Below are 25,519 nucleotides of genomic sequence, written 5' to 3'. Positions count from 1 at the left end.
AGCAATGCACTACCTATGCTGTGGTCCCTAAACCTACATGCCCTACCATATACTAGGGACTTATAGGTAGGTTAACTTAGCCAATTATAATTAGCCTAATTTGCATAGCCACTTTACACAGAGCACTGGCCCTGGGACTGGTAAGCAGTACCCAGGGCACAGCCATGAGTCAGTAACCACCAGTGCCTGTCCAAATAGTGTGGGGGTGACCAGGGCAAAAAGGAAGACTTAACTACAAACCTCAGTAGTGCGATAGGCTCCCTCAAGGGGCAAGTGGCCTTCTGAAGAACTCTCCATCTTTCAGATTCAGGATGAATGGAAGTGTCTAAGAAGGCCATGGTACCTAGATTGCTATACCACTTCACAAACATAGTAGTCTACCACCCCTGGTAAGCCTTCTGCAACTTGTAGACCCTCTTGGGGGATTTGAAATGGTCCAGAAGTCACCGAAGCATGACCCTAGCTATGTTGTGACACCTGGTCAACGAGGTAGGGCTTGGTGCTCCCAAGCGTGATGCCGATTATCTGATAGCTCAAGTGCAATGGCTGGCCTCATGGCTATTGGGAGCAACCCTGGAGGATACCAGAACATCTACAACTTGCCACTTCCTGTATCTAAAGTCCCCTGTGATGTACCTCATCTGGTCTTCCAACATGCTTGAAATGTCCCACCTGGTGGACTCAAGAATGCCACTGCTGAGTCTTTCAAGGCGGGCGCCTTGCTGAGTGGCGGAAAGTTGACACACTGGGTTACGGCTGGAATTGACACTCAGGGAGACCTCTTTAATGATTGAAATCTCCAGACTTCTCTGCAATCAAACACTCTACGTGAAGGTCAGTAATAGAAAAGCAGCTGGATAATTACATCCAATGGAACAGATGGGTGACTGTAGACCTGGAGTCTGATACACACATACCCATGTAACTTTATACATGATGGGGAAGGACAGACACTGTATTAGATGACTATATAAAACCCAGAACGTCAACTGCTCTCCAATAGAGGGTGGACACCTGGGAATCTGAATCTGGGAGGTCAGGTCACAATAATGTGTGGCTCAGAAACCTTGCATATTCAGACACTTTGATCCAAAATACCAACGTTTGCAATTTTGGATTTTACATAGGGCATACATCTCTACAACCAAGATTAACCAAATATTCCTCATAGTTGCAGCCTAATGTCCCTGTTGCCTGGACTTGCCTGCAGATTTACACCACATACTTTGGGACTGGCCCTCATTGACTAAGTTGAAGGAGCAGTTCCTTTATGCAATGAAGGCCTACAAAAACACACATTTACTGATCTGGGATATCTGTGCCCTAGGTATATTTAAGCACCAACAACAGCACAAGGCTGCAGACCTTTCCTTGACCTGGGGCATCTACTGGATAACTGGGTGAGCACCATATGATGGAAGGTGATGTTCCCACCTTCAGTATCATTCTTGTGTTCACTGCATTACATTTGGCCCAGACAAAGCTTTCTATAGGAGGAGGCTCATAGCCTCTGCAAACACCTGATAGCTGATGACTGGGATGTCCTCTGGACAGCCCTAGGAGAAGGCCCCAGGGATGATACTCTACCTCCCTGAGAAAAAGTGGGGTGTTTGATGGTGCTCACATTGAAAATCACTGTAAGTTCACCTCACAAATATTTTTCCCACATTGGGTTCTCCAACATACAGACTTCCACACCCTTAAGACGAAGTAGTCTATTGTCCCCATGTTTCCAGGTGGCCTGTCATTTATGTTCAATATTTCTTTGGGCACCACCCGCCACTCCTCCGCCTGCTTTATTTATTTATTTTTTAGCATTACTGATGCCATCAATAACATTATGTTCAACCTCCTACTCTCCAGATGGCTATTCTGTCTTCACCAGCTATAGTCCAATATTTAATTTCATAAACCAGTTTCTAACGTTCTTCTGTATAATAACTAGTTTTGTGTACATGCTCAGACCAATTGACCTCCACATAGATTTCCCCTACATTATTGTACTGTACATCACTGTTTGCTTGACCTCATATGATATGCTTATGGTACTCAATAAGTCAAAATTAGTGTATTGTATCCATATAATGGACGATTAATATACACATGTCTGCATGTATTGTTTACTGCAACATGAAAATGAAAAAAAAACTATAAAAAATCTGTTTAATTAAAAAAAAAAAATCCTTGTGTTTTTAAGCCTCAAACCCCTAGGTGTGCCACCACATATTCATATATAGATAGCCATAAATTAATTAATTGTGATGAATCGAAGAGCATCTTTCTCACCAGGTGAATTATGAGAGGCACTTCTCACAAATAATACCTAGAGACAACATTTTTGAAACAACATCATAAATACCTGAGCTACTAAATTGTAAATCCATAAATAACCCAAGAATACACTTACCAGATGCCTATGTAGTCATTAACAGGTTCAGTCTGGAGTAAGGTGAAGTTAATGTAAACCCCTTGCCCTGATGGAACAGAAATAAGCCACGCACAATCCTTGTAGTTTGGGTATTCATCAGGAAACCCTGGCGAGTAAATAGTTCCATTTTCAGAAGTAACATTATAGCCACACGGAGCTGAAAAGAGGGAAATGAGAAAATAATATTTAAGAAACACTTTAGGAACACCTGTACTGAGAAGCACTTTAATAAAGGTCTTGAGTAAATATCTGCATCTGCTTATTTTTCTATGAACCACTATTTAGAATCACGGTATCCAATAAAAAATATAAAAAAAGCTTTAACTGGATAGAATAGGTATAAAAAATGTCCACTGTAACACCTGTGCCAAAAATATAGCAATTCATCAGATTTATACATTTGCATTTATTTAGTGCATTGCATATTGCACACATAGACATAAAAGTGCTTCACATAGTGAAAGAGGCTGAAATAACAATGAGAGACACTTAGTTACATGCGCTGCCAACAGCATAACAGTGCTTCAAACAAGATAATAGAAGAACATATGCAAAAGAATGATAGAAAAATTAATTTACTCCATCCATAATCTTGTCAGAATAGTTTAATATCCCACCCATCAGCTGCAGTGTTTCCACTTTTGAGAGGAGGTATTCAAACCTAGTGCAGCAAAGATAGTGCTTGGAAGATCTGAAAGAAAATAATATCAGTGGTGGCTGGTGATGTATAAAATTGGAGGGGTGGGAACCTGGCTTGCATTCCAGTGAGCAAGCCTGACCTACTTGGATTCAGGGGGTTTCCTAAATTTTTCTTGCAATTTGGTTCTACTGAATTCTCTCTCAGACTCATTTACTGACATTCCCTTACTCTCATTTGCACTCACTACGTCTCACCTGCTGTAAGTGAGTCACAAAGGATCACTTATTCTCACTGTGACCCACTCATTCTGACTTAGACCCACTCATTCTCAATCATTCAGATTCACTAAATCTCACACTGACTATCTCACTCTAACACACTTAGCCTCGCTTACTCCCACTCATTCTCACTTAGTTCCACTCATTCAGATTCACTCAATCTCACTCTGTCTCAGTTAGTCTCTTTCGTTCTGACTCAGTCTCACTCTGACTGACTCACCTGGTGTTACGTAGTCTCATCTTGACCCACTCAGTCTCATTCAGTCTCACTCATTCTCACTCTGGCTCATTCAGGCTCGCTCATTCTCACTCTGTCCCATTCATTACCACTATTTCTGGCTCACACAGTCTCACTCAGTCTCTCTGATTCCCACTCACTCTCTCAAATCTCACTTATTCTCAGTCAGTACCACTCACTCACACACATTCAATGACTCTGTTTGACCTATTCTAACTTATTATCATTTAACCTGACCTATTCACACTCATTCTCATCCCGCTGCACTCAGCCCCACGCATTCTCACTCAAGATCACTCTGACTCACCTAGAATCACTCAGACTCACTCACTCTGATTTATATTTTCTCACTCTACCTCACCCGTCTCACTCATTCTCACTATTCCCTCTCATTCCCACTCACTCCAACTCACCAAATCTCCCTCTGTCTGACTCAGTCTCATGACTCATTCAGTCTCACTCAATCCCATTCAGTAACAACTCATTCTCAGTCACTCTGACTCACTGAGTCTCCCTTATTCTCGCTCATACCCACTTATTCTCACTCAGACTCAATTAGTCTCACTCAGACTCACCTAATATCACTCATTCTCACTTAGCCCCATGGATTTCACTCACACTGACTCACTCAGTCTAACTGACTTAATCAAGCTCAATGATTCTCACTCTCACTCAGTCTCAATAATTTTTAATCATTCAAACTTTGACTCACTCAATCACACCTTGGCTCACTCATCTTTAAACACAGAAGGATTCAGTAACACTCGTTGTCAATTCTATCATGCTCATTCACATTAATTTCCATTATTACTCATACTTCCTATAACTCATTCTCAGGCATTCTGACTCACTCCTTTATTGAGTCTCTCACGGAAATAGACATGCCCACACATCTACATGCTTTATTACATCACAGATGGGGGAGGCACTGAGGTGTACCAGGACCCAAGGCAATGGCTGGGATTTCATAAGCACTTGACAACCTCTCTGATTGCTGTCAGTGCCTTGAGACCCTCATGGGTGAGTAGCTGCGCTTTACAAATACTGATTGATTGACTGTTGTAGGCACAGTTGTGTGCCTTTACCAGCCATCAGTCAGTTTCACTAGCTGCTTCAGGCTGAACCAAAAATAGGTTGACATTTTTTTTATGCCAAGAGTGAATAGTAGATTATTCACTCTTGGTATAATAACAAAGGGGCAATAAAACAAAGTGGGTCTAGCACTGGAGTGCATAGAGAGAGCCGCCACTGAGTAATATGTATATGGTTTGGTGCTAGAGAACTTTAGAAAAGAAGAACTGCTTAACATCAAGTAAGAGACCTTCATATGTATTCATTTAAATAGGCAGAGGCAACAACAGGAATGTTTGAAAGGGAGAGAGTATTCATGAAGGTCATTGTTGAGGAATTAATCAACTGATGTTGTATTGCCTTAAAGCAAATGCACTTTCAGCCTTTTTTTAGAGGAGAAAGAGGGGGCTTGCTTGATTTATTATGAATCCTGACAAAAAGTAGAATATTGTGGTGTTTCAAGACAGTGTGTGCTGCTGACATAGAACTGTCTACATTAAATTGAGACTTACAGTTGGTGTTGTAAAATTTTGAGCATGCATAGTCTCAGAATGTTAAAAAATTATCAATGCTGACCTGAAGATGCAACATCCTTAAATAGGTAACCATCTAGGTTTATAGGTAGTCCTGTTTCCTGGTGTAATAAATGATTGTGGCTGCCTTATTGAGGTCTGTTTTGATAAGGATCCAGGATGTGAGCAGAGCCACAACAATTTACTTAAGATAATCCAGGTTTATTTATGGTGGCATGGTTTGATGGAGTTTGGTAGTCCTACGTGCAAGCAATCTTCTTTAGTCATGACTGTAATGGGTAGGTCCAGGTAAAGCTTGCTGTCAAGATTGACCCACCAAGATTTGCCACTATATGTGATGTCTGGTCATATTTGTGTTATACAATAGTGTATTTAGTTGAATACATGGTTAATATGGTCAACAGATTTGCTTTGGTTATTTCATAGGTATAATAGAGTAACAACAGGGTATTGGTGGTAGGAGACTAAGGGTTCAGCTGCTGAAATATATACGCACAAGCTATGGCTACAAAACAGGCCAGAATTCTGACAATATTTTTTGTTCAGTGCAGTGTCTGCAATAAAAGTTTTTCAACATGCTTTGCAAAACCCTTTTTAGGTCCTTTAAATATTTCCAAGCAAGAGCAGTAGGTAATTATCTTGTACCAGTGAGAGAAGTGGTTAGACTATATCGGATTCACTGGATAAATAGAGTGTTTAATAATCCAAGTATGATCATTGACATGGTTAGAAGTTGGCACTTTGCACTTGAGCATGTTGTCAGTGAAAAGTATGTCAAAAGAGGAAGCAATCTATTCTCTTAGTAGAGATTTGCCAGTTATGATCATCAAACTGGGCTGAAGTGTTCAGGAAAGGGGTGTGTGTGCTTTTATTACTTTAAACTGTTTTACTGTTTAATCCTTGGATGATTGTATGTTGGCCTTACAGGAACATGTATTGAGATTTGATTATGTCCACCTTGTATCTTAACATATTCTCTTTTTAAGTAGTAAATGTGCAGTTATTCTGCCACTTACAGTCAGGGCAACACAAAAAGTGTCTCGCTATGTTAATGGTGGCTCAGAACCATCCTAATATTGTTTGTTTTCATGTTCTTGATATCAGAGGCAATATGTCAGCCTTAATAGGGGAGAGAGTGAAGTTGTTCTGGGAAGAGAAGATGGTGTCAACACCAGGGCAGTGCACGCTCTATGGGCGACTAGAATGCAAAAACCCAGCACTTTCAAGATAACGTAATTTATGCACTGTGCTGATATGTTGTTGTTTAACCTTTTGCATTGCAGAGTTCAATCCTGAAGACTTATTTTCAAGGTGCTTATAAATACTGTTCATTTGCAATGTATTGCTGCAGGCTTTCAGAGGGTGTCAGGGTGTGGTCCCTTTCCAGGGCCTTCTATAAGCTTTCCCTGCAGCATGCCTGGGTGTGCTTGTTGGCTGGGCCAAGACTCTATAAAAGGGAGCCAGCCCAGCTCCACGTGCTCACTATTCAGAGGTTCCGGTGCAGAGCAGCAGCAACTTCCTGAGCTCCTGTTCCAGAGGCCTACTTTGATCTTCCAGGCCTTGCCCTTTCACTTTGTTCGGTGATTCTTGATCAGGGCGGTAAGACGGAGGTCGGGCTGGGCCCCCAATCCCGTTCTCGAAGGCTTTTGAGTTCTTGGGCCTAATTTGCAAGATAAAACAATTTTGCTGTTATGTGTGTGAATGTGAGCTCAAAGTTTTTATGGCATTTTCATGCTGACAGTTGAATCGCAAAAACGCGTGATTCTTTACTCGTGCACAATTCATGTTATTCATTGTGCGCTACCATTTTATGGCATTTACCAGGTAGCATTTGAATCAGCAAGATGCGTGATTCATTTCCTGTGCTCAATTCATGTTATTCATTGGGCGCTACCATTTAATGGCATTTACTAGGTAGCATTCGAATCGTCAAGACGTGCAATTTATTTCCTGTGCTTAATTCGTGTTATTCATTGTACGCTATAATTTCTTGGCATTCATATGGTGGTATTCGAATCGGCAAGACGCGCAATTCATTTCCTGTGCTTAATTCGTGTTATTCATTGTACGCTACCATTTCTTGGCATTCATATGGTGGTATTCGAATCGGCAAGACGCGCAATTCATTTCCCGTGCTTAATTCGTGTTATTCATTGTACGCTACCATTTCTTGACATTCATATGGTAGCCTTCGAATCGGCAAGACGTACGACTCCTTTCTTGTGCTTAGTTCATGATATGGAGTGTGCGCTACCATTCCTTGGCATTCACATGGTGGCCTTTGAATCTGCAAAATGCGTGATTAATTTCTTGTGTCTAATTCATGATATGCATTGTGTGTTACCATTTTATGGCATTTATGTGGTGATATTCGAATTGGCAGACGCGCGATTCATTTCTTGTGTTGAACTCATGCTACTCATTGTACGCTACCATTTCATGGCATTCACTTGGTGGTACTCGAATCGGCAATACGTGCGATTCATTTCTTGTGTTTAAATCATTATGTTCATCGTGTGCTACCACTTCATGGCATTTACTTGGTGGCTTTCGAATCGGCAAGTCGCGCAATTCATTTCTCGAGTCTAACTCATGTTATTCATTGTGCACAATCATTTCATTGGCATTTACAAACGTTTTGTGAAAATCTGCAATGTGCGCAATTCATGTTCCTGCATTTTAAGAAAACTAAAGTGTTAGAATTCTAGATGTTGTATTGTATGTGCACAATAATTCCCTCAAGTACAATTCATATGATGTTATAGAAATCATTCAGATTATTTCTTGATCCTCATGCAAAAGACTATACTTGAATTTGAAAGTGTAATTCTAGAAGGTTCTGATGTTTCTAATTCATGTGTAACATTTAATTAAGTGGTTCATTGGAAAGTTGTATTAATTTTTCTTGATTCTCTCACAGGTATCCAGTCATCTTGAGGCCTAGTTAATTAAGTCCATGCTTAAGTTAACCATGTTGCCAGTATGACAATGCTTAGAGTCATAGCCTAGTAATGATTAATATGATATAATCTTGACATTGTGTGTTTTAACCTTTTGCTTCCTACAGGTCTCCTTCCCAGCTGTTCCCTTCCTATTCCCCTTTTCCCCACTTGGACTCTCTTAGACTCTGTGACATTCTAATCAGAGTATTGGAACTGTCTTGTGGTGGATGTGTTGGGAATGTGCACAGACCCCGAGGATCTGGTGACTCTGACAGATGGACAGTGTTAAAGGTTGGGAGAGAGAGGCTTTCAACACATTTATGATCTTTGCCATCCCAGTGGAGTTTAAAGTCTCCAAGTAAACTATCCATTGAAATTCCATAATTCGATAGTTGCATTTTCTGTGAGATCACCAACAAATGCTTACTTTCTTCCTAAACAAGAAAGAAGTGACTCAAATGAATGAATTCACCAAAGAACAAAAATATATTTCCATTACAATGTTTCAGCTTTCCCCTTCTTCAGGTACTTCAAAACTGTTTTGCTGAGTGAGTGTACCGTTGGATTTTCAAAAAAACATTATGAGTGAAGATTTAATTTGAAATGTGTAATTAATGCAACCCTATGATCTCATGAGATATGCAGTGATAAAATGGTATTGTCAGTGACGTTCAGTCCATCTGAATACAATTAATTTAAAATATACATGCAAAATGTTTCTCTGCAGTCCAGTAGTTCTTCCTTTCAGGCAACTTCCTCATAGAAAATCTTTGAATCTGATAGATAAAGAAGCTAGTCAAGTTTTTTTTTTTTCATTTGTTGTGGCTCCACAGTGTTCAGGGGCACCACAAATGGGCTTTAGAGAATATGGAAGTAGTGTAGCAACCCACTTAAGAATGTTATTGAAAACTCACCTGGTCTCTCCTTTGGGACTGAATCCCTGAACCAAAGAAAGTCTTGCTTTTATCACAAGCAATCCTTGAGATGGTGTTGGTTCTTAGTTTCTGGAATGCGAAGACCCCTTATTGTAAGTCTTATGACTAAAGCAGCAGACTGATAAAATTGAAAGAATCAGAGACATATTTTGAATTTCAATGCTTTGTTAAACATGTTGAGGTTGACAATGGAGTGTTTTCCATTATAATGAATGTTTTTGAATATTGGTACAGTTTCCATTGACTTGCAAGTTGCAGTGTTCAATATAACATATTGCAGTTTTTATTGATGTGAAGACACCCTGACAAATCAACGGGGGGCTCTTTTTCTCCAAATGACACTTCCTTATATTGTGATGGTGCATGTAGTATAGGTGGGGAGTGGTGTGGGTATAGGGTTCAGTACCCACTCCGGGTGTAACTTGAAATGAGGGTGTCATCAAAGGTACTTCCATCCACCATAATGAATATATTTGTATTTTAATGGAAAGTTTTTACTAGAGGATGTATAATAACATGACTATTCATTTTGTACAAAAAGGCACTGACTGGACAGTTAGTTATTGAGTGTGCTTGTTGCTAAGCAGTGAGATGTAATTAATAGCCCACACCACCTCTTGAGGGGACCTTGAACTGCTCTGCTTCACTACTCCTGAGAAAGTCAGGTGCTACAATAAGGTACTTGGTTCCTAGTAAAAAGTCAATAGGGTACTTATTTTATGTGGACAAACTCACATCCTTCACAACTAATAACTCAATTGCAACTGAGTGGGAAGTGGGTTAAACTCTCAGTGCCAATGGCTGGCAGTATTTCACTTATAATACGGTCAAATTTTTTGAACCTGTTCTCCAATATGAGTATTCCATTACCAAAATCATTATTCAAAACATTAGTGGACCATTCGACCTGTTTGGCATGGGGAGCAAAGGATCTATGACTCAACTAGTCTACACTATTTTTTAAACTGTGTTCATTGGCAATTCTTCAGAAGGTTTTAGAACCATTTGCACTAATTTTAGATTCTACTTTTGTACAGCACTTGCATGCATATAACATGAATTTATCAAACTGTTACAATGTATACATTCTCATAGGTCTTATCATTCACAATAAAAGTGATCTTAAAGGGAGCCAAAAAAAAGTATTTTTGAAAAACTTTTTGCAGCCAAATTGTAGCAGAATCGTGGATTTATGGCAAATTATTTAAAAAAAACAAAGCATGGGGGCATATTTAAATATATATTGTGGACTTGCGCAGGAAGCTTGCTAAAAAGTTGCCTCAGTTACATCTGGTGTCTTTGCAGATCTGTAAATAATTAGGAATCAAGCAGGTGTTATCAAACATAAGGAATGCACAGACAGAAGCTAATATCTCTGCAAGAGCTTTGCGCATAAATCACCTCAGCTGCCATACTGACGAGAAGCATGTTTTTACTTGTAGAAAACTATTATAAAAAGGGTTGCACAAATCCGTTGAGTCCTGACAGGGTAAGTGAAGTTGTTGGTAACCAGTAGCACAATGCTTTATTAGCACTATTCTTCTTTTGGAGAACAGCTTTTAAAACATATTTTGAAGGTGTCTTGGCCGCCCCAGTTATTATATCGGTCACTCTGGACTAAAGTTTCCTCCTTTTTCCAATCCTACTTATCCCCCTTGTCTCAGGGCCAATCCAATTGGTTTTATGTTTGATAATCTGTGGAGGAATAAAACATTCCTTTCACTCTCTTGCTCCTTCATTTTACGGTCATGAGAAACACTTCTTTTGCAAAGGATGCGGGTGGGGAGCTGCGACCACAGAACTGTAAATAATGTTGGAATTAAGAAAGAAGTCTGCATTGGTTTCATGAAATGGTTTTTCATGTTTGGGAGATCTTGCTGCGATTAAGATCCCAATGAATGACTGGGGGTAACGGGCTGTTTTATTTTGTCATTTTAGCCCTCATTGCAGCGCTGCCCTGGGGGATTAACCCGTACTGTGCCTAGGACTAGGTGATCTCGTCCAAGGCGCTGGTTCCCCGGTGCCTTGGACGAGATCACCTAGTCTTGCTATGGGCCCCGCGCTCCCCCCGATGGCCAGGCACACCCCTCCCCTGGGCAGGGATGGAAGGGGAATCACTTCCCCATCCACCCCGCCCCCCGTGGCGCCTGATGATGTCAGCACGCTTTCGTGCCCTGACCTCATCAGAGGCCTTCCTTCTGGCATTGGAAGCTCAGCTTCCAGCGCCCGATCGGAGAAGAAATGCAAAGCATTTCTCCTCCGATCACGTGGAGGGGGCAGAGAAGCCTGAAAGGAGAGGAACGGCCTTTCCTCTCCTTTCAGGCTTCTCTGAGCATTTCTGCATTTTTTTTTGTTATTTCAAATAAGGGGAGCGGCCCCTTGGGCAAGGGCCGCTCCTCCGGGGGCAATTTGTTTCTTGGCATTTCTGCCCCCCCTGGGGGCAGATCGGCCTAAATTTATTAGGCCGATCTGCCCCCGGGGGGGGGAGGAGCAGAAATCCACTAGACACCAGGGAAAATGTTCTTTATTGTTTTGTTGTTGTTTTTTTATGTTTGGGGAGCACCCCCTTGGTCGAGTGTCGCTCCGGGGGGGCAAATTATTGTTAGGCCATTTCTGCCCCCCTGGGGGCCAACCGGCCTTGCGATCTGCCCCCAGTGGGGCAGAAACCACTAGACACCAGGGAATATATATTTTTGTGGGCTATTTGAAGTAAGGGGAGCGGGCTGCTTGGGCAATGGCAGCTCCTCGGGGGCAAATTATTTGTAGGCCATTTCTGCCCCCAAGGGGGGCAGAAATCCGCTAGACACTGTGGAATATGTTCTTTATTGTTTTTTTAGGTTTGGGGAGCAACCCCTTGGGCAAGGGGCCGCTCCTCGGGGGCAAATTATTATTAGGCCATTTCTGCCCCCCTGGGGGCAGAAACCACAAGACCCCAGGGACATTTTTTTTTTTTAATAGTAACGCATAAGGGGGGCGAAATATTTTTAGGCCTTTTCTGCCCCCCCTGGAGGCAAATCGGCCTAATATTATTAGGCCGATCTGCCCCCGGGGGGGGCAGAAATCCACTAGACACCAGGAAAAATGTTCTTTTTTTTTTTTTTTTTTTTTATGTTTGGGGAGCAACCCCTTGGGCAAGGGTCACTCTATGGGGGGGATTATTACTAGGCCATTTCTGCCCCCTCTGGGGGCAGATCGGCCTTGTGATCTGCCTCTGGGGCGGCAGAAACCACTAGACATCAGGGAATATATATTTTTGTGGGCTATTTGAAGGAAGGGGAGCAGCCCCGTGGGCAAGGGCTGCTCCTTGGGGGGGGGTTATTTCTAGGCCATTTCTGCCCCCCTGGGGGCAGATAGGCCTAATATTATTAGGCACCAGGGATCATTTTTTTATTGTTTTTTTGATTTTGTTATGTTTGGGGAGCGACCCGTTGGGAAAGGTTCGCTCCGGGGGGGGGGGGGGAATCATTATTAGGCCATTTCTGCACCCCCTGGGGGCAGATCGGCCTTGCGATCTGCCCCCAGGGGGGGCAGAAACCACTAGACACCAGGGAATATTTTTTGTGGGGGCTATTTCAAGTAAGGGGAGGGGCCTCTTGGGCAAGGGCCGCTCCACGGGGGCAAAATATTTCTAGGCCATACCCCCATCGTAAATAAATGGGGCCAAAGTTGTTCTGCCGCCAGTGGGCAGACTGGGCAATTACCCCCGATCCACACCCCGGGGTGACAGAAAGTCGACTAGATGCCAGGGAATAAAAAAAATTAAAAAAAATAGTGGGGTGGTGGCTACCAACCAGTATGGGCCTGGTTATGCCCCCACCCGAACTGAAGGGGCTAACACTCTCTCAGCTCTCCCCGGCACACTAAAACATCTTATCCCATGGCAAGCAAGAGGACATTTGATTATTTTTGGTTTTTGTTTTACATTTGGGCCATGAGAGCTTGGTAACTCTCAAAATTGTTCCACTTGGAATAGTGTGGGCTGCACTTTTTTTTTTACCTTGGGACGCTGCCATGTAGGAAAATCCACAAGACCTAGACACATCTGAAAACTCAACATCTAGTTGATTCCAGGGTGGTGTGCTTCACATGCACCCGCACCATTTCCTTACCTACAATGCCCTGCAAACCTGCAACTTTGCTGAAAAGCACAAATTTTTCCCACATTTTTGTGATGGAACCTTCCGGAATCTGCAGTAATCCACAAAATTCCTACCACCCAGCATTGTCTCATCTATACCGATAAAATTTCTGCTGCACTTGTCAGTCTAAAAATGTTTTTTTTCAAACTGCCCTTTTGGACCCGCTTTGGTTCCCCCTCAATTTCGACGTGTTTTTGGCTCTATCCTGTCACAAACATTTGGCCCACCTACACAAGTGAGGTATCATTTTTACCAGGTGATTGAGAGGAACGTTGGGTGGTAGGAAATTTGTCCCGGTGCAGTGATCCCACACAGAAATGTGGGGAAAATTTGATTTTTTAGCTAAATTTGCGGTTTGCTGAGGATTCTGGGTAAGAAAATATTGGGGGATCCACGCAAGTCACACCTCCCTTGACTCCCTCGGGTGTCTAGTTTTCAGAAATGTCTGGGTTTGGTAGGTTTCCCTAGATGGCTGCTGAGCCCAGGACCAAAAACGCAGGTGCCCCCTGCAAAAACAAGTAGTTTTCTATTTGATAATTTTGATGTGTCCAGATAGTGTTTTGGGGCACTTCCTGTTGCGAGCAAAAGGCCTACCCACACAAGTGAGGTACCATTTTTATCAGAAGACTTGGGGGAATGCTGGGTGGAAGGAAATTTGTGGCTCCTCTCAGATTCCAGAACTTTCTGTCACCGAAATGTGAGGAAAAAGTGTTTTTTTAGCCACATTTTCAGGTTTGCAAAGGATTCTGGGTAACAGAACCTGGTGAGAGCCCGACAAGTCACCCTATCTTGGATTCCCCTAGGTCTCCAGTTTTAAAAAATGCACAGGTTTGGTAGGTTTCCCTAGGTGGCGGCTGAGCTAGAGGCCAAAATCCACAGGTAGGCACTTTGCAAAAAACACCTCTGTTTTCTTTGAGAAAATGTGATGTGTCCACTTTGTGTTTTGGGGCATTTCCTGTCGCGGGCACTAGGCCTAGCCACATAAGTGAGGTACTATTTTTATCGGGAGACTTGGGGGAACGCTGGGTGGAAGGAAATTTGTGGCTCCTCTCAGATCCCAGAGCTTTCTGTCACCGAAATGTGAGGAAAAAGTGTTTTTTTGCCACATTTTGAGGTTTGCAAAGGGTTCTGGGTAACAGAACCTGGTGAGAGCTCGACAAGTCACCCCATCTTGCATTCCCCTAGGTCTCTAGTTTAAAAAAATGCACAGGTTTGGTAGGTTTACCTAGGTGGCGGTTAAGCTAGAGGCCAAAATCCACAGGTAGGCACTTTGTAAAAAACACCTGTTTTCTTTGAGAAAATGTGAAGTGTCCACTTTGTGTTTTGGGGCATTTCCTGTTGCGGGAACTAGGCCTACCCACACAAGTGAGGTACCATTTTTATCGGGAGACTTGGGGGAATGCTGGGTGGAAGGAAATTTGTGGCTCCTCTCAGATTCCAGAACTTTCTGTCACTGAAATATGAGGAATTTTTTTTTTTTAGCCACATGTTCAGGTTTTCAAAGGATTCTGGGTAACATAACCTGGTGAGAGCCCGACATGTCACCCCATCTTGGATGCCCCTAGGTCTCTAGTTTTCAAAAATGCACAGGTTTGGTAGGTTTCCCTAGGTGGCGGCTAAGCTAGAGGCCAAAATCCACAGGTAGGCACTTTGCAAAAAACACCTGTGTTTTCTTTGAGAAAATGTGATGTGTCCACTTTGTGTTTTGGGGCATTTCCTGTTGCGGGCACTAGGCCTACCTACGCAAGTGAGGTACCATTTTTATCGGGAGACTTGGGGGAATGCTGGGTGGAAGGAAATTCGTGGCTCCTCTCAGATTCCAGAACTTTCTGTCACCTAAATGTGATGAAAAAGTGTTTTTTTAGACACATGTTCAGGTTTTCAAAGGATTCTGGGTAACATAACCTGGTGAGATCCCGACATGTCACCCCATCTTGGATGCCCCTAGGTCTCTAGTTTTCAAAAATGCACAGGTTTGGTAGGTTTACCTAGGTGGTGGCTAAGCTAGAGGCCAAAATCCACAGGTAGGCACTTTGTAAAAAAACACCTGTGTTTTCTTTGAGTAAATGTGATGTGTCCACTTTGTGTTTTGGGGCATTTCCTGTCGGGCGCACTAGGCCTACCCACACAAGTGAGGTTCCATTTTTATCGGGAGTCTTTGGGGAATGCTGGGTGGAAGGAAATTTGTGGCTCCTCTCAGATTCCAGAACTTTCTGTCACCGAAATGTGAGGAAAAAGTGTTTTTTTAGCCCCATTTTGAGGTTTGCCAAGGATTCTGGGTAACAGAACCTGGTGAAAGCCTGACAAGTCACACCGTCTTAGATTCCCCTAGGTCTCTAGTTTAAAATAATGCACAGGTTTGGTAGGGTTCCCTAGGTGGCGGCTGAGTTAGAGGCCAAAATCCACAGGTAGGCACTTTGCAAAAAACACCTCTGTTTTCTTTGAGAAAATGTGATGTGTCCACTTTGTGTTTTGGGGCATTTCCTGTCGCGGGATCTAGGCCTAGCCACATAAGTGAGGTACTATTTTTATCGGGAGACTTGGGGGAACGCTGGGTGGAAGGAAATTTGTGGCTTCTCTCAGATTCCAGAACTTTCTGTCACTGAAATGTGAGGAAAAACAATTTTTTTTGCCACATTTTGAGGTTTGCAAAAGATTCTGGGTAACAGAACCTGGTGAGACCTCGACAAGTCACCCCATCTTGGATTCCTCTAGGTCTCTAGTTTTCAAAAATGCACAGGTTTGGTAGGTTTACCTAGGTGGTGGCTAAGCTAGAGGCCAAATTCCACAGGTAGGCACTTTGCAAAAAACACCTGTGTTTTCTTTGAGAAAATGTGATGTGTCCACTTTGTGTTTTGGGGCATTTCCTGTTGCGGCACTAGGCCTACCCACACAAGTGAGGTACCATTTTTAATGGGAGACTTGGGGGAACGCTGGGTGGAAGGAAATTTGTGGCTCCTCTCAGATTCCAGAACTTTCTGTCACCGAAATGTGAGGAAAAACTTTTTTTTTAGCCACATGTTCAGGTTTTCAAAGGATTCTGGGTAACATAACCTGGCGAGAGCCCGACACGTCACCCCATCTTGGATGCCCCTAGGTCTCTAGTTTTTAAAGATGCACAGGTTTAGTAGGGTTCCCTAGGCGGCGGCTGAGCTAGAGGCCAAAATCCACAAGTAGGCACTTTGCAAAAAACACCTCTGTTTCCTTTGAGAAAATGTGATGTGTCCACTTTGTGTTTTGGGGCATTTCCTGTTGCGGGCACTAGGCCTACCCACACAAGTGAGGTACCATTTTTATCGGGAGACTTGGGGGAACGCTGGGTGGAAGGAAATTTGTGGCTCCTCTCAGATTCCAGAACTTTCTGTCACCGACATGTGAGGAAAAAGTGTTTTTTTAGCCACATTTTGCGGTTTGCAAAGGATTCTGGATAACAGAACCTGGTGAGAGTCCGACATGTTACCCCATCTTGGATTCCCCTAGGTCTCTAGTTTTCAAAGATGCACAGGTTTGGTTTGGTTCCCTAGGTGGCGGCTGAGCTAGAGGCCAAAATCCACAGGTAGGCACTGTGCAGAAAACACCTCTGTTTCCTTTGAGAAAATGTGATGTGTCCACTGTGTGTTTTGGGTAATTTCCTCTCGCGGGCACAAGGCCTACCCACACAAGTGAGGTATGATTTTTAGCGGGAGACTTGGGGGAACGCTGGGTGGAAGGAAATTTGTGGCTCCTCTCAGATTCCAGAACTTTCTGTCACCGAAATGTGAGGAAAAACTTTTTTTTTAGCCACATGTTCAGGTTTTCAAAGGATTCTGGGTAACATAACCTGGTGAGAGCCCGACATGTCACCCCATCTTGGATGCCCCTAGGTCTCTAGTTTTCAAAAATGCACAGGTTTGGTAGGTTTCCCTAGGTGGCGGCTAAGCTAGAGGCCAAAATCCACAGGTAGGCACTTTGCAAAAAACACCTGTGTTTTCTTTGAGAAAATGTGATGTGTCCACTTTGTGTTTTGGGGCATTTCCTGTTGCGGGCACTAGGCCTACCTACGCAAGTGAGGTACCATTTTTATCGGGAGACTTGGGGGAATGCTGGGTGGAAGGAAATTCGTGGCTCCTCTCAGATTCCAGAACTTTCTGTCACCTAAATGTGATGAAAAAGTGTTTTTTTAGACACATGTTCAGGTTTTCAAAGGATTCTGGGTAACATAACCTGGTGAGATCCCGACATGTCACCCCATCTTGGATGCCCCTAGGTCTCTAGTTTTTAAAGATGCACAGGTTTAGTAGGGTTCCCTAGGCGGCGGCTGAGCTAGAGGCCAAAATCCACAAGTAGGCACTTTGCAAAAAACACCTCTGTTTCCTTTGAGAAAATGTGATGTGTCCACTTTGTGTTTTGGGTCATTTCCTGTCGCGGGCACAAGGCCTACCCACACAAGTGAGGTACGATTTTTATCGGGAGACTTGGGGGAACACTGGGTGGAAGGAAATTTGTGGCTCCTCTCAGATTCAAGAACTTTCTGTCACCGAAATGTGAGGAAAAAGTTTTTTTTTTGCAACATTTTGTGGTTTGCCAACGATTCAGGGTAACAGAACCTCGTGAGAGCCTGACAAGGCACCCCGTCTTGGATTGCCCTAGGTCTCTAGTTTTAAAAAATGTACAGTTTTGGTAGGTTTACCTAGGTTGCGGCTGAGCTAGAGGCCAAAATCCACAGATAGGCACTTTGCAAAAAACACCTCTGTTTCCTTTGAGAAAATGTGATGTGTCCACTTTGTGTTTTGGGGCATTTCCTGTTGCGGGCACTAGGCCTACCCACATAAGTGAGGTACTATTTTTATTGAGAGACTTAGGGGTACGCTGGGTGGAAGGAAATTTGTGGCTCCTCTAAGATTCCAGAACTTTCTGTCACCGAAATGTGAGGAAAAAGTATATTTTTTGCCACATTTTGTGGTTTGCCAAGGATTCAGGGTAACAGAACCTCGTGAGAGCCTGACAAATCACCCCGTCTTGGATTGCCCTAGGTCTCTAGTTGTAAAAAATGCACAGGTTTGGTAGGTTTCCCTAGGTGGCGGCTGAGCTAGAGACCAAAATCCACAGGTAGGCACTTTGCAAAAACACCTTTCTTTTCTTTGAGAAAATGTGATGTGTCCAATTTGTGTTTTGGGGCATTTCCTGTTGCGGGCACTAGGCCTACCCACATAAGTGAGGTACCATTTTTATCGGGAGACTTGGGGGAACATAGAATAGCAAAACAAGTGTTATTGCCCCTTGTCTTTCGCTACATTTTTTCCTTCCAAATATAAGACAGTGTGTAAAAAAGACGTCTATTTGAGAAATGCCCTGTAATTCACATGCTAGTATGGGCACCCCAGAATTCAGTGATGTTCAAATAACCACTGCTCCTCAACATCTTATCTTGTGCCCATTTTGGAAATACAAAGGTTTTCTTGACACCTATTTTTCACTCTTTATATTTCAGCAAATGATTTGCTGTATACCCGGTATAGAATGAAAACCCACTGCAAGGTGCAGCTCATTTATTGGCTCTGGGTACCTAGGATTCTTGATGAACCTACAAGTCCTTTGCAACCAGAAGAGTCAGGCAGACGTAACGGTATATTACTTTAAAAAATCTGACATTGCAGGAAAAAGTTAGAGGAAAACATAGAGAAAAATGGCTGGTTTTTTCACCTCAATTTCAATATTTCTTTATTTCAGTTGTTCTTTTCTGTAGAATACCCTTGTAGCATCTACACAGATTACCCATTGCTGAATTCAGAATTTTGTCTACTTTTCAGAAATTTTTAGGTTTCTAGGATCTAGCATTGGTTTCACACCCATTTCTGTCACTGACTGGAAGGAGGCTGAAAGCACAGAAAATCGTAAAAAAGGGGTATGTCCCAGTAAAATGCCAAAATTGTGTTGAAAAATTGGGTTTTCTGATTCAAGTCTGCCTGTTCCTGAAAGCTGGGAAGCTGTTGATTGTAGCACTGCAAACCCTTTGTTGATGCCAATTTCAGGAAAAAAACCACAAGCCTTCTTCTACAGCCCTTTTTTCCAATTTCTTTTTAAAGAACAAAATCTTCACTGTATTTTGGCTTTGTTGTGGTCTCCTTCAGGGGAACCCACAAAGTCTGGGTATCTCTAGAATCCCTAGGATGTTGGAAAAAAAGGACGCAAATGGTAGCTTATGTGAACAAAAAGTTATGAGGGCCTAATCGAGAACTATTCCAAATAGGCAAAAAAAGGCCTGGCACAGGAGGGGGAGAAGGCCTGGCAGCGAAGGGGTTAAGATGCCGGCACAGCCAGGCCATCGGCCAGCCTGAAAGTGGCAGTGCCGGTGGTTCGACAGTGGCACATTCGCCACAGTCGTAATGTGCAGGTCAGCGAGAGAGAGAGGTACTCTCTAAACTAATTAAAATTCCCTCACCCTTAAGAATGACAAATTCAGCGCTTTAGGTAGAAATAGCAAAACATACACAAATTAACCAGATCTGCAAGTAAAATGAAATGTGTTGCCATGAAAAACATACGCTTTTTCTTATTCTTAGTGTTGTCAAATCTCATTTTTATGATGCAAACAGTATATTACACTTTGGTTGCATGCAATATATAAATGCCCGATTTTTACAACACCAGCAGTACGAAATTACTGTTAAGTGCAACCGTGTTATCATTAAGTAATGCATGGCCTTGCACGTTTGAATGCTGTGATGTCCACTACTTTTATACACCAGTTAAAAAGAAATTGTCAGTAATGCCACCTGGTAATGTAGTAACGAAAACGTAATTCTTCCTTATTACTAGGCATTTGCAATAGGCTCCCACAATTATACCAAGGCGGGTTTCATAAAGATATTGAACAAATCTGACATTATCCGTTTGCACGCCGTCTCCAGCTAGTGTTTACTGTATTAAAAAGAGCCGTGTTCTCTCAAATTGTGGTTCTTCTCTCATAATAAAACTATCCATAAAGTCACGTGAAAACCTAGTGCTGTAAACTAGAAATACAACTGAAAAAAAGTTACATTTATAGCATTAGAGATCATCAGCAACTGAAGCGATTTGTCTTCCTTTAAAACAAAAAGTGTAGTGGTAAATAGAGCGTGAAAACTTTTTAAATTCGCAACTATGTAGCTGGGATTGTATTTTCCTTTGCTTTTTATGTCAATACAAAACACTATCAAAAGGGCATAAACAATTATTCCAAAAAGAATACAAAATACTCATTCAGATGTCTAAAAAGGAGCAAAGAACAGTTTCACTACAGTTGATTCGCTCAGTAAAATGTCTGCCAGAAATCATGTTATTAAGTTGGAAGGAGTGACTCCCACCAGTTTATCAAATTCAATCTGGTTAGGTCAAAACACAGTTCTGAAAGAATCTCTCCTCAAATCCATGGAGCAAGTGGCAACCAATCTCCAGTGAGTGTTCTAAACTGAAGCAGTACCAACAATGTGTAAGCCAAGCAAATAACACAATAACATTCCCAAAACAGTTGTGAAAAAAGAGAAAAACTTAATAATCAATGAGACGCTAAGATCATGAAAATAGGGAAAGTGGAACCAGAAGGGTACTTTTTTAAAGATTAGGCAAAAAGCATGTAGAAAAAGGCTTAAGTCTTCTATGGCCAGCTGGGCCCTCTTAGAGTTGGGAGTCTTTCTACTGTTTATGTCCTGAAGCAAAAGGGGAGGCCAACCAGTTAACCATTACAAAGCATTTCCAGTACATGAGTGCCAGAAGGAGCAAGGATTCCTTGAGTGAACACTCTTTTTTCCAACAGAAATCTGGAACCTTCTTCCAGAGGGCACTTTTTCTTCAGACGGTTCAGTCCCAGGTCTAGAATGTTCTCAGATGGTGGTGTTTGAGCCGCCATACTTATCTTGTTCATTAGCCACTGACTGAAAAAATTCTACTACCAAATCTTAACTATGGTCTCACAGTTCCCTACCTCCTTTTGCAGCCTTTCCTCCTTGCCTATTGTAAAATTACCAATGAGTTCCTGTTTCAAAATGGCAGATCCCTTGTGCCACCAGAAAGGCCTGCATTCAATTCTGTAGCCACTCCCTATTTAAACAAGCTCTCCTCCCACCTGACTGGCTTTCTCCCCCACTGTGACTAATGAATGGTTGTTTGACAAGGTTCAGGAATGAATAGAAAGAAGTTCTCCCTGATGTTTCAGAGTCACAAAAGGTAGTATTGTGTTCTGTTCATTTACAATGAGATAATGCTTGCCATGTGGCTTGCAGTTAACAGCACCCTTTCCTTCCAGGTCTCGGAGGTAGGCCATTCTCTTCTCAGTCAGGGTTTTTAACTTCCCCGGCCAAGTATCCATTCCAACTCAGGGGTGTAATGAGTGACAAAATTGGTATTAAGCCTATTCTGGCTCAGGCAGCCCAAAGAACAATTTTATAAAGTTTCTTCTCCACTTCAGTTACCAAAACTCTGATTTCCTCATTACATTTTGAAACTTAAGTAGGAAATTACTTTAAAGGACTGTACTAGCTTTTTCCTAGGCAGAGGTACAGTAGTGAATATTTTAATTTTCTCTAGACCTGTCTTATGGAAAATGTAGATGGTTCCAGAGAGCAAAATAGCTTTACGCCTTCAGTCACTACAAGGGCACATGTTTTAACTAAATAGGCCTTAATTACGAGTTTAATGGTAAATACTGCTAATCACACACATTCAGTAATTACATATTCCAAGGGGTTTGGTAAATAATGTATATATATGAAACACTTCTGGTTATGCTTTTATCATGTACCACAGAATCAGTATCTACTGTAAGTGTTGATTAAACAAGTTGTGTTTTTTTTTTTCTGTGGTAAATGCGCAACCTGATAAATAACACATGGACAAAAGATCAGAAAGTGCCCCTTAAAATTTCTTGGAGTGAGAAAATGAATCTATAGGGAGTAGAAACAGCCTGAGCAACACACAGGATTGTAGGACACCTCTTCATGTTTGGGAGTGTTGAGGACTTCACTTTTGTGCAGACAAAGCACCTCATCACAAGACAAACAAAATCAGTTGCAACCCTCTGATATCAATAAGTTCTCACAAGCAGAATACGTTTTGAATTAGCATGAAGTGGCATGTTACTATTTAATATGACCCTAAATACTTAAAAAAGAAGCAAGCAAGCTTTGACACCTCCTTATGTGGGGAAATACTATACTAGAGCCGATTCCTGCTGAACTGTCTTTTCTGTAATAGCATCAGAGGCTACACCTTTAAAAGTTTGCTAGACAGGGAAAAACTGTATAGAGACAAGAACTACATTGTGTTTCTGCTGAGTGATTTTTCAGACGACATAACCAAGCAAATTGGAAGATTTGTTGTGAAAAGCTAGGTACTCAGAGAAAAACAGTGGAAGAACAATGTCCTCCCCTTTCCAACATGATGAAAGTGACAAATCCCTGATTGGCATTTTTAACTTACCTATTAGATCCTGGTATATGGGACGTAGGTGTACCCAGGGACTGCAAGTTAAATATCAGAAGTGAACTCAAGCACCCATTGTGCCAGTCAGTACAGTGACATCGTAAACATGACTGCAGGCCTGTCATGTGTTACATGACTGCACAGGTTTAAAGTGCAAATTCGGCCTTTCCAAAGTAACCCCTATATGACAGGCCTAAGCCTCTCTTTTAACTATTAATAATTCACCCAAAATTAGGCCTTATTGCCCAGAAGGCAATGTGTATGTTATTTAAAAGTAGTACATGTAAAGTTGTAATGCTAAGCATGTCCTTAGAGGGAAATGTCCAAAATGCTTTTTTCCTATAGCAGGGTTGATTGTTTCATGGAAAAGCATTGAGATTTACTTTTTCCATGTCTAAAGACTCTATAGGGCAGTTTACATGAGATACAAATGCCATCCAGGAGCTGTATAGCTCTCTTGATGAGGTGTGATCTTCCTTCCATAGTTCAAACAAAAGCCTTGATGTGGAAAGGTATTCTGTTTCTCAGGTAGGCTGATTATATGGGCTGTACCCAAGAACTTAAATAACCTCAAAAGGGCCTACCCTGCCACACGAAAATGTGGCTAACACCTGGGCCTGCCCACTCATTTATCTCTCAGGTAAGCCAGGCACCAATGTCAATGAGAGAGGTGCTTCCCTGAGAACCAGTTTTGAATGACCACAGAGGAAGGCTTGCTCATTTCCTGGGCCACACCTGTAGAGTGAGAACAAGAGCTCCGCACAGAGGAAGAAAGGTTCTACCATTTTGGGTTTAGGTAGAGTGGGCACTATGGGATTGTTTGCAGTAGGGCACACAGGAAATGCTGCCACCCCTGGGAATGTTTTTGTCATTGGTTAAGAAGTTGACAGGTGCTTCCCCGGACCCATAGGTGGGTGTGAGGCATACATGTAGCACCCAGTGCACCGGCCTCAGTACACATTCTGGATGAGTTGAAGAACAGAAGAGGGCTGGACCTGCTATTTGTGACTGAGGAAGACTGCTCTCCTTCTTGTCTCAAGACAAATAAATAGAATCCAAGAGTCGTAAGGCTGGCCTCCTGCAACTTCTCAGCTGACCAATTGTAATTAGACATGCCCTTGACCTTGCTGCAGGCATCTACTGGAGTGAGTATTGACCCCGAAGGGCTGCCCCCAAGGTCTTGGACCCTTGGCTGGTGTCAAAGTGTACACCTCCTAAAGTATCCTGAAACCTAGGACATAAAAACTTTTTAGCTACAAAGACCTCTGGAGGACCAGGACCAACCTGTCAAGCTGATCCAACTAACATGTGTTGCCTCTGGGCCAAAGATGCAGGTTGCTTCCACTCAGAGCTTTACAGCTCAGTGGCACCTCATCAAGGAGGTATCAGGCATTGTGTAGCTCTTTTTAGCTCTCTTCGGCTACAGTGTGCAAACTTGCCCAACCTAAAGAATCAAAGCTCCAAAAAAGTGACTAAGTACAAAGATAGAAATCTTCACCATGCAGAGGCACAAAAAGTATTGAGCTCATGAAGGAGCTTATGTGGGTGCAAAATTAAAATTCCCGCGGCTCTGAGCTTTCCCAACAAATGTCAGCTGCTTCAGTGATACCTCATCCAGCAACTAACCGACAATGTGGATCCCTCTTTGGCCACAGCTTTCGGTCTTGTCATGCTGAGGGTTTTTGACTTACATTTGAGAGACTAATTGCAAAGGAAAAAACAGGTCAAATCTGGTTCTGTATCCAATCAGCACTCCTTCGTGGTCAGCTTTAACTTGCAACCAGGTGCCAGTCAAGCAGAACTAGATGGCAGCTGTTGGCGCTTTCTGCTTTATGGTGCCATTTTTACATTTAAATTAAAACAAATTCATAACTCTGATTTCACTTATTGGATATTTGTTGTTTTGGTGCAATTGTAATTCTTAAATGCCATCTGTTTTATTAAATTAGCTTGGGATTTTTCTTGTGCTGTGTTTTGATGTCCTTTCTGTTTTGGTACTGCATAACTATAGTACAAACTGCCTCTAAATTAATCTGATCTGCTCTGCGCCATTGTTACCACAGGACTCTGTACAGGTTAATTTAATGACTTTAAGGGCTCACCATGATGAGAAATGGCAATACTTACCCCACAATTGCATTGAACAACGTTACTGTTCAGTTGAAATTAAGGTGGAACATTATAGGAAATTAGAGAAATAGCAAGCTCTATAGAACCATCTTTTCTTTATTGAGAATGTTTTAGATTTCTGGAACCCATAATAAAGGTGATAATTGACTTTGTTAAGGCAGTTTTGACATGTATAGCAATAGCTGTCTTCTGTCCATGTGAAATGACTCTTACTGTGGAACAAATGCACCTTAAACAGTAGTATAGAGGCTTAGGTTACTGACACTGATAACACCATTTATTATTCTTAACTTAAAAAAAAATATTGCATTAAAACTTTAAAGGAAACATTAAAAGGCAATTTTGGATAGCACATTCTTTGAATTGTTATATACCAAATTAGATGGTCTCTTGTAATCATCTTGGAAATTCTGACCGTACAGTTTGGTTGAATTAGTGTTCCAAGAACGTGCTTTATTATTGCCACACATGTAAACAATTATGAAGACATTACGTTTCAGATATGTTAAGTTCACATGACTGTATTAAATGTTCTCAATGATGTACAATTTCATTTGGATTTGATAGGTTTCAACAGTTTTGATCATATGACTATAAACAGCAATACATGCAGTATTGGGCAAAATTAAACATGTGTATCTGCCTCTGCTCAAATGAAGATCAAATGTATACTATCTTTAACAATTTTCTGAAATGTGTGAAGCCCATATTTCAATAGTTACAAGAAATCATGTACTGTAACATGGT

The 25,519-nt window shown here is 42.1% G+C and overlaps 1 protein-coding gene across 1 annotated transcript in view; it reads right to left on the bottom strand.

Annotated features, from left to right (window-relative positions):
• CSMD1 (CUB and Sushi multiple domains 1) overlaps positions 1–25,519 on the bottom strand; it is a 5,088,256-nt gene that overhangs the window by 1,099,427 nt on the left and 3,963,310 nt on the right. Inside the window, exon 43 of the mRNA XM_069235813.1 lies at positions 2,408–2,585. Within this exon, the coding sequence (XP_069091914.1) occupies positions 2,408–2,585 (178 nt within the window). The remainder of the gene's footprint in view (positions 1–2,407; positions 2,586–25,519) is intronic.

The sequence above is a fragment of the Pleurodeles waltl genome, chromosome 5 (genome assembly GCF_031143425.1).
Source record: "Pleurodeles waltl isolate 20211129_DDA chromosome 5, aPleWal1.hap1.20221129, whole genome shotgun sequence".
NCBI lineage: Eukaryota > Metazoa > Chordata > Amphibia > Caudata > Salamandridae > Pleurodeles > Pleurodeles waltl.
The sequence above is the reverse complement of the archived record's forward strand: the minus strand, read 5'-3'. Positions and strand labels throughout refer to the sequence as shown.